The following is a 13,992-nucleotide window of genomic DNA, read 5'->3' as shown; positions in this document are numbered from 1 at the left end:
GCGCACACATGCTGCAGTCCTTGCACCCACAAAATACTCCTTAACTTCTGTACCACAAATGAGAGTTCCACAGGTACACATAAGTCTAAAGGATTGCCTTTAACTACTTGCCCTCCTGAGGATTTACCCCCCTTCCTGACCAGGCCTCTTTTTGCTACTGATAATTGCGCGGTCATGCAATGCTGCACCCAAACAAAATTTACATCCTTTTTTTCACACAAATAGAGCTTTCTTTCGGTGGTATTTGATCACCTGTGCGCTTTTTATTTTTCAAGCTATAAACAAAAAAAGACCAAAAATTTTGAAGAAAAACAATATTTTTTACTTTCAGCTATAAAAAATATAGTAAACTCAAAGTTAGTTATAAATTTAGGCCAAAATGTATTCTGCTACATGTTTTTGGTAAAAAAAAATCCCAATAAGTGTATATTGATTGCTTTGTGTGAAAGTTATAGCGTTTACAAACTATGGTATAGATACTGAAATTTTCTACATTTTTTTGCTATACAGCGCTGCACTAGTTTAACTGACAATTGTGCGGTCATGCAATACAGTACATAAATAAAATTTATGTCCTTTTTTTCACACAAATAGAGCTTTCTTTTGGTGGTATTTGATCACCTGTGTGCTTTTTATTTTTGGCACTATAACCAGAAAAATTTTGAAGAAAAAAAAAATTTTTTTTTTTTTTAAAAACTATATTTTCTCATTTCGGTCATAAAAAATATCCCAAAAAACTAAAATTTCGTCATAAATTTAGGCCAAAATGTATTCTGCTACATGTTTTTATTTACAAAAATCCCAGTAAGTGTATATTTATTGCTTTGTGCTAAAATACCAGGATAGTACAAACACCCTCAAATAACCACTTTTCGGAAAGTAGACACCCTAAGCTATCTGCTGAGAGGTATATTGAGTCCATGGAAGATTTATTTTTTTTCACCAAGTTTCTAGAAAATGAAAAAAAACTTTTTTTTTTACACAAAGTTGTCATTTAAATGATTTATTTATCCCACAAGCCATGGGTATATGTGGAATTACACCCCAAAATACATTCTGCTACTTCTACCGAGTATGAGGATACCACGTGTGTGAGACGTTTTGGGAGCCTAGCCACATACAGGAGCCTGAAATCCAATGACCACTTTGAAAGCCTGAAGGTGCATAACTTCCTCATTACACTTCCTCACTACCTATCACAGTTTCGAAGGCGCTGACATGCCAGTATAGCACCGACCCCCCAAATGTAGACACCTCAGGGAATTTAACCACTTCCAGACTGGACACTTTTACCCCCTTCCTGACCAGGGCAATTTTCAGCTTTTGGCGCTATCACACTTTGAATGACAATTGCGCGGTCATGCAACACTGTACCCAAATGAATTTTTTACCATTTTTTTGAGACAGATAAAGCTTTATTTTGGTGGTATTTATTCACCACTGGGATTTGTATTTTTTTTGCTATGTAAATGAAATGTCCAAAAATTTTGAAAAAAAGTGTTTTTTTTATAAAATTTTGCAAATAAATAATATTTCATCATAAATCTTAGCCAAAATTTATTACGTTATCTTTTTAGTAAAAAAAAAAATTCAAATTAGTTTATAAGCAAAAATTATAATTTTTAAACATTTTTTTTTACATTTTTATTTTATTTTTTTATATTATTATTTTTTATTTTTTATTTTTTTTTTTACATACTGTCACCCTAGCAGTACAGTGTCACCATGGTGACACTGTACTACTTGTGGGGGGTGATGAAGATTTTTTTTTTTTTTACACTGATTGCTTTTACACCCATATAGGATGTAAAAGCAATCATTTCTCTTTCTCTCTGTGTGCATTCTTGCACTCATTGAGAAGTACTGAGTGAGTTGTGAATAGCCTTGTACCATGTGACCTCTGTGATCATTCACAGATTTCACACGTAGTAAGCAATGATGTCACCGACCCCCCAAAAGTAGTGACATCTTGCTTACTACTTTGCATGTGATCACTGATTGGCCAATCAGTGATCACATGATCGGGACCTCGTACAGAGGTCCTGTCCGACGATCGGTGTTTCACTGTGTCCGGAGGACACAGCGGGCACCGGATTGCGGTGCTGCGCGCTCCCAGGGAGCGCGCACAAGCAGGGTGCGGGGAGGCCGTTTATAGACGGCCACCCGACCCTGCAGTGCCACCGTCCAGCCGTTTATATACAACGGCCGGACGGGAAGTGGTTAATAAGAGGCATGGTGAGTATTTTGCAGATCTCATTTTTTCTCACAAGGTTTTGAAATATAAAAAAAAATAGAAAAAATATGTTTTTGTTTTTTTCTTCATTTTCCAAAAACTTGTGGAAACAAATGAGATCTGCAAAATACTAACAGTGCTTCTTATCAAATTCCTTGAGGTGTCTACTTTCCAAAAAGGGGTCATTTGGGGGGGGTTAGGTGCTATCCTGGCATTTCAGGGCCTCCGAAACTGTGATAGGTAGTCTGGAAGTGTAATGAGGAAATAAAGAGCTTTAAAAGCCTGAAGGTGCTTATTGGATTTTGGGGTCCTGTACTTGGCTAGACTGCCAAAATGTCTCTCACATGTGGTACCCCCATACTCGGGAGAAGAAGCAGAATGTATTTTGGGGAGTAATTCCACATATACCCATGGCATGTGTGAGCAGTAAATCATTTAAGTGACAATTTTTGTCATTTTCTAAAAACTTGTGGTAAAAAAATAAATTCTTCTATTGATTCAACATGCCTCTCAGCAAATAGTTTGGGGTGTCTACTTTCCAAAAAGGGGTCGTTTTGGGGGGTGGGGGCATTCTATGCCCAGCATTAGAAGTTTATGCCACACATCACTCACTCTTCTAACCACCTGAAGACCAAGCCTTTTCTGACACTTTTTGTTCACATGAAAAAAATCTGTATTTTTTGCTAGGAAATTAATTTAAACCCCCAAACATTATATATTTTTTTTAAAGCAGACACCCTAGTTAATAAAATGGTGGGTACTACAATTTTTTATGGCACATAGTACTCGCGCAGCGATTTTTCAAAAGCAAATTATTTTTAAAAAATACACTTTTTTTAATTTTAATGCAGAAAAACACAATATATTGGTGAATTATTTGGTAAAATACAAAAGATAATGGTATGCCGAGTAAATAGATACGAAACATGACATGCTTTAAAACTGCGCATGCCCCGTGCAATGGCAACAAACTGCAAACATTTTTAATATCCATAGGCAATGCTTTAAAAGCCTTTAAAAGCTACCATTTTAGATTTACAGAGGAGGTCTAGTGTCAGAATTACTGCCCTTGATCTGCTGTTCATGGCAATACCTCACATGCATGGTGCAACCGCTGTTTACATACCAGCACAGGGTCAAGGCTTGTGCACACAGGTGTGCGCGCATGGGAGGGGCAATTTTTTTTTTTTTTTTAGTTATTTTGATTTTCTTTTATTATTTTTACATTGTACCTTTCATTTTTTTTTATCACTTTTAATGCTATCACAGGGAATGCAAATATCCCCTTCAATGGGCATTGTCATATATTCTTTTTTGAGAAATCTGGGGTCTATCAGACTCTAGATCTCTCCTCTGCCCTTACATTATCTAATCAAACCAAAATCGGTGTGATCAGATGCTTTCCCAATTTACAAATGGCGCTGTTTATATCCTGCGAAACTGAAGTGATGAAATGCTTGTAGCTGCTGAATTCTTAGACTATAGAGATGATTGGCACCACTCTGGTCTCCAATCAGCTCTATGATCAGCTGGTTAAAACACCGGCTGCATTCTCAGGTTCCCCCGATGGCACGAGACTGCCTGAGAAGGCAGTCGAAGGCAGCGGGGGAGGGGGGGGGGCATCATCTCCCGCTGCTTGTAAAAGCAATCCTGCAGCTAATTAGCCACTATTATTATTATTATACAGTATTTATATAGCGCCAAAAGGTTTGCTCAGCGCTGTATATTATAGTGGGGGACAGTACATGAGACAATACAGTAACAGAACAATACACGAGGGGTTCGAGGGCCCTGCTCTTTCAAGCTTACAATCTAGGAGGGAGGGGATAGTGGTACAGGAGGAAGTGGCTGTGGGGCATGGAGTGGTAGGAGGAGTGGAGGAGATCGGTTGTTAGGTGAGGGTGGGATAGGCTTCCCTGAAGAGATGGGTTTTCAGGGTGCGTCTAAGGTGAGGAGGGTGGGTGACAGTCTGATGGATTGGGGTAGTGAGTTCCAGAGGATGGGGGAAGTCCTGGAGAAGTCCTGCAGTCGGGCGTGGGAGGAGGAGACCAGGGAGCTAGAAAGTAGGAGGTCTTGTGAGGAGCGAAGAGTACTAGGATTGCTTTTACATGAAAGCCGATCGCCGGCTGAAAAAAATGATACCAGGATGATGCCTGCAGCTGTAGGCATCATCCTGGTATAACCATTCAAATCCAGTGATGTACCAGTACATCGCTGGTCCTTGTTGGGTATATATACTATGTTCTTTTTTTTTTTGTATGCAGCCTGTGGACTGAATGAAAAAATGAGCAGAAATCTCTGCCAGAAAAAGTGTGTGGTATGGCCACCATTAGAATATACCTCCCTGCATCCACCCACTTCTAATGGTGGGCACACATTAGGTCACACTTTGCCACAAGCGCCAGTTCCAAGATTGAATAAATGTCTAAATAGTTGCACGCTTGAATAAAAATTGTCCACGTATAAGTGGTACCCCATATGGAAAAAGGATGACACCAAGTCCCAAACTATCTTGCCATTGCTCCCCATGTAGTCTGGGCATCTGGGGGGCTCCACGTGACTATCTTTTCCCTCATAAATCCAAAACTTATAAGTATAGCCTGTTGCCCTCATACAGGTCTTCTACATCTTGACCCCATATCTGTCACGCTTGCAGGGGAGAAATTGTTTGAATGAAAGGCGGCCAGAAATATTAATGAGGGACTCATCAATGCAGATGTTTTGCTGGGGAGTATAGACATCTGCAAATTTTTGATTAAGGTGATTTGCGAGGGGCTGAATTTCGTGGAGCCGGTCAAATTCAGGTTTACCCCGAGGATGACAGAGTGTATTGTCATAGAAATGCATAAAACACATTATACTCTCATATCTATGCCTGGCCATGGCAGCAGGGAACATGGGCATATGATGAATCGGGTCTGCGGACCAATACAATCGCAATTCATTTCTTCTAGTAATGCCCATGTTGAGGGTTAGGCCCAAAAAAAATGTAAATTCGAAAACCGTAATGAGTTTCCATGCGACTGGTCTGGCAAGGTTTGAATTTGGGTTGGCGGTGATAAATTGTTTTTGACATAAATTGCTTTGATCCACAATCAACGCATACAGATATTCCGTGAAAAACAGCTCCAAAAATCAAGGAGGTATGTGAAAGACCAGGATGTACTAGACCGCTGGTACTCGCCAGTTCACCAAAAGGTAGAGCGGCACTATACTGGCACTCTGCTGCATATGAGAGTCATCAAAATTTACCGACAAGTGCTAACAGAGATTAGGCCTGATTCTGCGAACACTGCGGTTTTGTGTGCAATGTATCAAGTGACAGTGACCTACTGACATTGCACTTGCTGGGAGAGAAGGGGGGTGGGGGGGGGTAAGCCTAGGGGTTAAACGCAGGTGCTGGCAGGTGACAGGGCTGATTCCGCTAACTCGTTTTTGGGGACTCTATACTAATGTGAACGCTGGTATAGTGCTGATCTGATCAAAGATATTGACCTATTCAGACACTATACTAGCAATGGAGGTTTATTGTGCATGAGCGTGCTCCTGGCAATCAAGGGGTTAAATGTGATGACTGGTGTACTGACGGGCAATCTGACGCTATCTGGGAGGGGCGAGAAAACCACAGGAGCGCGAATCACGTATATATACTGTATGTGTGATTTTGCGCACCCATGCCGCCCTGTGGCAGTATTTCTGCTATAGGGCGGTCAGAAAGCGGTTACAGAAGCGGTTTGTGTTACGGCGCTGTGTTACTATAACTGACAATTGTGCGGTCATGCAACACTGCACCCAAATTAAATTTACATCCTTTTTTTCCCACAAATTGAGCTTTCTTTCGATGGTATTTGATCGCCTGTGCGGTTTTTATTTTTTGCGCTATAAAAAAAAAGGCTGACAATTTTGAGAAAAAAAACAATATTTTGGACTTTTTGCTATAAAACATGTTCAGTAAAAAAATGTAAAAATCAAATTTAGTCATAAATTTCTGCCAAAATGTATTCTGCGACATGTCCTTGCTAAAAAAAATCCCAATACGTGTAAATTAATTGGTTTACGTGAAAGTTATAGCGTCTACAAATGGCGGGAAAGATACTGGGATTTTTCTTTCTTATTATACTAATAATGGCGGCGATCAGCGACTTATGGCGGTGATCAGCGATTTATGACAGTGATCAGCAACTTATGGCGGGACTGTGGCGGACATTTTGACACTGGAGGGGAACTGACTTGGAGTCACTGACATCCCCAGTGACACCAATACAGTGATGAGTGCAAAAAAAAAAACACTGACACTGTATTAATGGCACTGGGGAGGAAGGGGTTAACATTTTTTAGGTAATGAAAGGGTTAACTGTGTGAGGGGAGTGTTTTACTAGGGGGCGGGGGTGTGTACTTCACAGGAACACGCTGATCCCGAGAGATAAGCTCTTCTCTCAGGATCAGCGTGTTCAGAACTGACAGATAGCAGAGCTGCAGTGTAAACACTGCAGCCCTGCTCCCTGTCAGTAATTGCCAGTAATCGCCGGGACCCTGCGGGTAATGACCGGCCAGGACCCAGTGATTGACACCTGCTGCCGCAATCAGCGGGACGGGTAGGGCGGGCACGCGCCTCGCGCATGCCCCCTACCCGTTTTGCAGCCCGACGTTTAAAAATGGCGTTCTGTGCAGCGGTGCTGCCCTGTCTCAGTAAAAACACTGTGGCTGGTCGGCAACCAGTTAGAAAACAAAACAGAATATAAACAAAAAAGTCAGAAACTACTTGGCAACAAGCCAAGAAGCACTTTGGTCAGGAGTATGTAATGTACAGCAGTAAGCACTTTGGTCAGGAGTAAGTAATGTACAACAGTAAGCACTTTGGTCAGGAGTCTGTAATGTACAACAGTAAGCACTTTGATCAGGAGTATGTAATGTACAACAATAAGCACTTTGGTCAGGAGTATGTAATGTACAACAATAAGCACTTTGGTCAGGAGTATGTAATGTACAACAGTAAGTACTTTGGTCAGGAGTCTGCAATGTACAACAATAAGCACTTTGATCAGGAGTATGTAATGTACAACAGTAAGCACTTTGGTCAGGAGTCTGTAATGTACAACAATAAGCACTTTGGTCAGGAGTATGTAATGTACAACAGTAAGCACTTTGGTCAGGAGTCTGCAATGTACAACAATAAGCACTTTGATCAGGAGTATGTAATGTACAGCAGTAAGCTCTTTGGTCAGGAGTATGTAATGTACAGCAGTAAGCTCTTTGGTCAGGAGTATGTAATGTACAACAATAAGCACTCTGGTCAGGAGTATGTAATGTACAACAATAAGCACTTTGGTCAGGAGTCTGTAATGTACAACAGTAAGCACTTTGATAAGCACAATACAATGTACAGAGTGCAACACTCAGTAGTATGTGTCATAGTGCTGGTCAGAAGGAGGAAAATGCTCCATGTCAGTGGTCATCAGGGGGTAAAAATACCCTGTAAAGGAGGCCAATGGGAGGAAAAAAGTAATTGGCAGTCAGTGTCTGTGCCCCCCAGTGATACTGGCAATCAGTGTCTGTGCCCCCTTCCTTACATTGGCAGCGTCAGTGTCTGTGTCCCCCTTATATTGGTGGTCAGTGTCTGTATTCCCCTTATATTGGCGGTCAGTGTCTGTATTCCCCTTATATTGGCGGTCAGTGTCTGTTCCCCCTTATATTGGCAATCAGTATCTGTGCCCCCCATTACATTGGCAGTCAGTGTCTGTACCCCAATTACATTGGCAGTCAGTGTCTGTACCCCAATTACATTGGCAGTCAGTGTCTCTGTTCCCTTACAGTGGCAGTGAGTGTCTTTGCCCTCCTTATATTGGCAGTCAGTGTCTGTGCCCTCTCACATTGGCAGTCAGTGTCTATGTCTCCCTTACAGTTGACAGTCAGTGTCTGTACCCTCCTAACATTGGCAGTCAGTGTCCCACTTACATTGGTGGTCAGTGTGTCTCCCTTACATTGGCAGTCAGCATCCCCCTTACATTAGCAGCCAGTGTCTGTGCCCCCCTTACATTAGCAGCCAGTTTCTGTGCCCCCCTTACATTGGCAGTCAGTGTCCCACTTACATTGGCAGTTGGTGTGTCTTCCTTACATTGGCAGTCAGTGCCCCCCTTACATTGGCAGCCAGTGTCTGTGTCCCCCTTACATTGGCAGTCAGTGTCTGTGTCTCCCTTACAGTTGTCAGTCAGTTTCTGTATCCCCCTTACATTGGCACTCAGTATCTGTACCCCCCATTACATTGGCAGTCAGTATCTGTACCCCCCATTACATTGGTAGTCAGTATCTGTACCCCCCATTACATTGGCAGTCAGTGTCTGTACCCTCCTTACATTGGCAGTCAGTTTCTGTGTCCTCCTTACATTGGCAGTCAGTGTATGTGTCCCCCTTGTATTGGCAATCTGTGTCCCACTTACACTGGCAGTCAGTGTCTGCCATTCATCCTTCAGCACTACCAGTCGACGGTACTCATTATTCCAATTATCAACTAATATTTTAGATTTTTATGTTGCAGTTCTCAGGTCCTGTCCACTACAGGCAGTCCCCAAGTTACATGCATCTTACGTACGACTCATACTTACAAACAGAGGGAGACAACAGGAAGTGGGAAGAAATCTACCACTAGGAAGGGAAATTCACTCCTGTAAGAATCATCATGGGGAAAAGGTGTCTGCAGTGAAGCTTCGTCACCAATCCTTGTTTCCACAACAACCCAAAATCTTCAAAATCCAATTGTCACAGAGAGAGAAAGGGAGGTGAAATCTTCTGAAGGGGGGCACAGACAGCAAAACAAACATTACATGAGTTGTAACCCTTCCCTATGCTATCCAAAAAGCATAAAAACGATTTTTTTTCTGGCTGGAGATACACTCACACTTACATACAAATTCAACTTAACAACAAGTCTATAAAACCTATCTTGTTTGTAACTCGGGAACCGCCTGTATTTCCATGTTCTCTTTCTTCAAAAACTACATTTTGAGCCTTTCTGTACATTTGGATAGAATGTTGAATCAAATTTTTCCTTTCATCCTGTGTGGTCTATGATACAGAAAGTTTGGAAACCTTGACAAGGACAGTAAAAAAAAAAAGACAGAGGTTTTTACCCTTTATCGCGTAACAAAAAGGAGCTATACAAGTTACCTGCTTCCTATTTTTAATTATCTATAAATATAGGCATCCCTACCCAACACAACCCATCTCATGAACAAGGCTATGGGGGTGATTTACTAAGGGCCAGTTCACACTATAGAAACGCAGTCCAGATGTGTTCCAGCTCCGTTGTTTCATGCAAGTTATTGATGTGTTTTTGGTGCGTTCTGGTGCATTTTTTATGCGTTTTTGACATGTTCCAGTGCATTTTTTACACATTCCCGTTCATTTTTCCACTCTTTTTTTCTTCAATTTAAATAGGGACATGTGAGTTCCAGTGCGTTTTTTGGTGCATTCCGGTGTGTTTTTAATGTGTTTTACCGCGTTCCAGTGCAATTCTGTGCAGAAAAAATGCAGCCTGCTCTACTTTTTTTCCTGCAACTGAAACGCACTGGTACTGCAAGCCCTGATGTGAACTATGACATTGACAACTATATAACCTATTTTCTGTGTGTTTTGGATGCAGAAAAAAGCAACTGAAATGTATGTAGTGTGAACTGGCCCTAAAGGTAAATAGGCTGTGCACTGCAAATGCTCTCCAAGTGTACTTGGAAGCTCACTGAAAGTGCGGTTGCTCTAGATCTGAGGAGAATGTGCAAGGAAAATTAAAAAAAACAGCATTTTTGCTCGCAAATGATTGCATGAAAGAAATCAGCAGAGCGTCGCCTCATTTCAGAGCATCCCATAGGATATAAAGCAACTGTACTTGCAGTGCATAGTATATTTACCTTTAGTAAAGCAACCCCTATGTGTTTCGTTTACAGCACCACGTTGCAGTGGTGTGCAGTGAAAGTAAGGGCTCGTTCACACTTCACTGTTTTTCCAACTCTTGCCAAACGCCCCTATAGCGTTTGACAAGTGTTGGTCTGGCGTTTGTGGAGTGTTTTTAATGCTCCGCAAACGCCACATGCGCAGTTTAGTGGAAGTTGCTAGGCGTTTGCCAAGTGTTAAAAACACCCCACAAACGCCTATAATGAAGTTTGAATGGTGTTAACGCTCCAGAAACGCCTTGCAACTGCGTCGCAACCGCACCGCAAACGTCGGCCGAGTGTTTGCGGAGCGGCACCTTGAATAGGAGGCTTCAACTCCTCCTGACTCGACCTTAGCGCCCGTTTTGCTGCGACGCAATGCGACGCTAACGCTCCTGTTTGAACAGCACTATGTGCTGCAATGTGCAGAATTTTTCCAGGCGTTTGGGAAACGGTAAAAAAGCTTCCCAAACGCCTGTCTGCCGCTTGCTAACAAGGCTAGTGTGAACATAGCCTTAGATGCACACTATTTTTTTCACTACAGCCTGTTACAAAACATGACTAATGCACCATAGATAGGCTTGTCCACTCCTACTTCCACCATTACCTATCCATACCACTCCCCACCCCCTTAACCAAATAAACTTTACAAAAAACATGACACCATTTGGAGTAAATGGCCAACATGGCCTTTTATTAACAACTTCACATTTTAACATACATCAACCGTTCCTTAACGGAAACCAAAGAATTGTTGTTGGTCTTCAAAGGCACCCACAAACGATCCAAAATGCACCTGCGGACAACCCTATACACTAGGCCTCCAGCCGCAACCAACCAGCTCGGAGACAACCATACCGTCCGCAGTGCAGCACCACCACCTTCCAGTTAAACCTTGGTTAACTGGGAATATCCACCGGGCCCCCCATACCACGGATGGGGTCCCACACCATTGTTTTACCTTCCAAGATGAGAACCGTCTCCAAAGACCAACAACCGCCCGCGAACCAACAGAAAAACCCCCTTTCCAACTTGTGTTTTTTTTTTTTCTTTTTTTTTCTTCATACCTGCCCCCGGACGAGACCCTATACCCAACCAAACAGGGAGGGTGGGAGGGAAGCTCTGGTCCTTGCTCACGTCCAGCTCCACTGACGCCCCTTACACAGAACCCCCCACCCTAAGGTGCCACAGACCCCTCCTACACTCCACATCTGCCAATCCTATAATTCCCCAATCAATTCCCCACCCCCTAGAGCTAACTTTAACCATTTCCGTTCCCTACACCACTCTGGGCCTAGTCATGTATGCCCTGCGCTATTTCCATTCTTCCCTATTCGCTACTGGCATTTCTTTACAGTGCATCGCAATGTGCTGCAATGCCTGAAAGTGAATGAAACGTCATTTTGACATTTTATCAAAATGATTAAAAATAATAAGCAGTGCAATGTATTGTAATCAACACATCGTCATTGTTTACTTCACGGCACACACAAGCAGCTGTGTTAGCTTTGATGGTGTGAAAGAATCCCAAATTGTTATAACCTATTGAATGCTAGAATAATGTTTTTTCTTAATTTTTCTAGACATTACTTTTCTACATAAAACAAGCAAGTAAAATCATTCAAGTGAAAATACAAACTTTTTTAACTCAGACAAAAATTTTAGGTACTTAATTTAATTTAATTACATTTAATTAAGTTTAATTTAATTTAATGAAAGTGCTTACAGTACTTAAATGAAACTATAGAGAAAACTAGGCATCATTTTTTATTTAGCACATGATAGGATCAATTTCTGTCTGTAGACCGACCTGTCCTCGATTATTTTTACCACCAAATTCGGGAGAACTAAAGCTCCAGACACCAAAGTGTAAAAGCTATATCTCTGAAAGTTTAATACAAGACAAGAAATATTATACAAAAACTCAATAGGTGTTTCCAGTTAGGACAACCAAAGAAACATTATACTCTTATCAATATAGATACGTAAAAAGAACAGAAACTACAAATGGCGAGGAGTACCATATAAGGTGAAACATTTTACACAGAAATGATAGTAGTCAAGAAACGAGAGTACAATTAACCTCCCTAGCGGTCTGATTATGTCAGTATTTCTGTGCTCAAAGCGGTACATTTTTTTGCATGGAAATATGTTGTTTTTGTATTGTAGGCCTGTAATTCTTAGGAATAACTCACTGAAATCTGTCCAAACAAGAGTCTAGTAAACATTCCGGGTATGATAAAATTTTAAACACGAAATCATAAATTATAATATAATAAATAATCATAAAAAATAATAATATAATAATAATAAATTTAGTTCAATAATGTAATCAAACCAAAAACACTGAAATTTGAAATATAGCGCCAAGTTCGCACATCACTGAACTCAGTCGCAAAATCGTTTTCAGTGTCTGATGACAAATTTCCCTACAAATCATAATCACTCAATTCTGCAAGTAGTTCTAATTTTCTATCACTGTTCTCTAGCTGGTCTAAAACCGCTTTTGACCTAAAGGGACGCTTTTTGGACGCCATGGACGGTTCTCAGTTTCCAGGCAGAAAGAGCAGTAAAAATGCAGGCAGGGCACAGGACAAAGCACTCGGGACAAAATGTATGTGAAATGGTTTGATACGGTAATGTTATACTATGAGATTTTAGTGTATTGAGTGAATGTCACTTTTAAAATCTTTGAATTTCCCACCAGTTCCGTCCCCCGTACGTCCCGACGCTCGCAGGGAATGGAACCCAGAAGACGGATGCCGGCATCGGCTGGAGGAGATGGCCGGGGACGCTGCAGGGGAGACATCGCGGGAGCGCAGGACAAGGTAAGTGCTCCAGGGAATCCCTGAGCAATGCTGCAGGGTAATCCTGAGTGTAGCTTGGGGTTACCGCTTTTGGTACTGAAAGTTAACCCCGAGCTACACTCGGGAATACTGCCAGGGGGGTTAAGAAACAAAACTAAAGAAGGAAACTAATTGCTTACATATCCAGAAATGGAGACATTACACAAAATGGATGCCAGTCTAAAGATATGTCTCCTTACAGCACATGTAATGATTTTATCAGTAGATATATAGTAGGTGGAGGCTGCTGTTGGCAAATGAATCTGAGACACTTTGCATAGAAAGGTGTGGTTTATATACAGAATATAACTGTGAGAATGAGAAGGATTCAACTAAACTCTGTTCTGTCAAAGTGATTCCTCATCATCCTGATCATGTTCTGGACGGTCTTCACTTTCCTCACTTATTTTTCCTGTAATTCTTATTTTATACTTTATTTAGATTACTGAATATACATATACTAGGATTTTTTCCTATCATCATTCTCTCATTTTTATTGCAGATTCTGTGGCTCAATTTACTGTCATCAAGGAACCCACAATAACTGCGTCTCTTGGTGGCAACATCCGTCTGTCCTGCAGACATAGTGATGGCTCTGTAGCTGGTGGTAACTGGCCAAGCTGGATATATCAGACACCTGGGAGTGTTCCTAAGTTTATAATGGGTAGCGATGGAGGAAGTAATCATAATGTAAAACCTTCATGGACATCTATTCGTTTTACTGGATCCATCTCAGAAGGCAAAAATGTCTTGTCTATCGATAATATACAAGCTGCAGATGACGGGGATTATTACTGTGCTCTATGGATTGGCAGTGCATGCACAGTGCTACAAATTCACACACAGTGAGACATGGATATCAACTTCCTCTTTCTCCTTCCTCAAATATATATGTATCAACCTCACAGAAAATATCCTTTACTGGTCTGACTGCAGTTAAAGTAGTCTTAACCGGTTTCTATTAGTTGCTGTGTTAATCAAATACAATTTT

General features: G+C 41.4%; 2 protein-coding genes across 2 annotated transcripts in view; both read left to right on the top strand.

Moving 5' to 3' along the window:
- The window catches only part of LOC149445900 (uncharacterized), a 37,198-nt gene extending 23,348 nt beyond the window's left edge, over nt 1-13,850 (top strand). Inside the window, exon 3 of the mRNA XM_089653164.1 lies at nt 13,504-13,850. Coding sequence (XP_089509290.1) covers nt 13,504-13,850 — 347 coding nt within the window. The remainder of the gene's footprint in view (nt 1-13,503) is intronic.
- Nucleotides 1-13,992, top strand: part of LOC149445898 (immunoglobulin lambda-1 light chain-like) — a 537,782-nt gene that overhangs the window by 107,181 nt on the left and 416,609 nt on the right. The gene's annotated exons all lie outside the window — the stretch shown is intronic.

Source organism: Staurois parvus, unplaced genomic scaffold (assembly GCF_062004578.1).
Source record: "Staurois parvus isolate SC_StPar_1 unplaced genomic scaffold, SC_StPar_1.0 ptg000704l, whole genome shotgun sequence".
Lineage (NCBI taxonomy): Eukaryota > Metazoa > Chordata > Amphibia > Anura > Ranidae > Staurois > Staurois parvus.
This window is presented reverse-complemented; position numbering and strand designations above follow the sequence as displayed.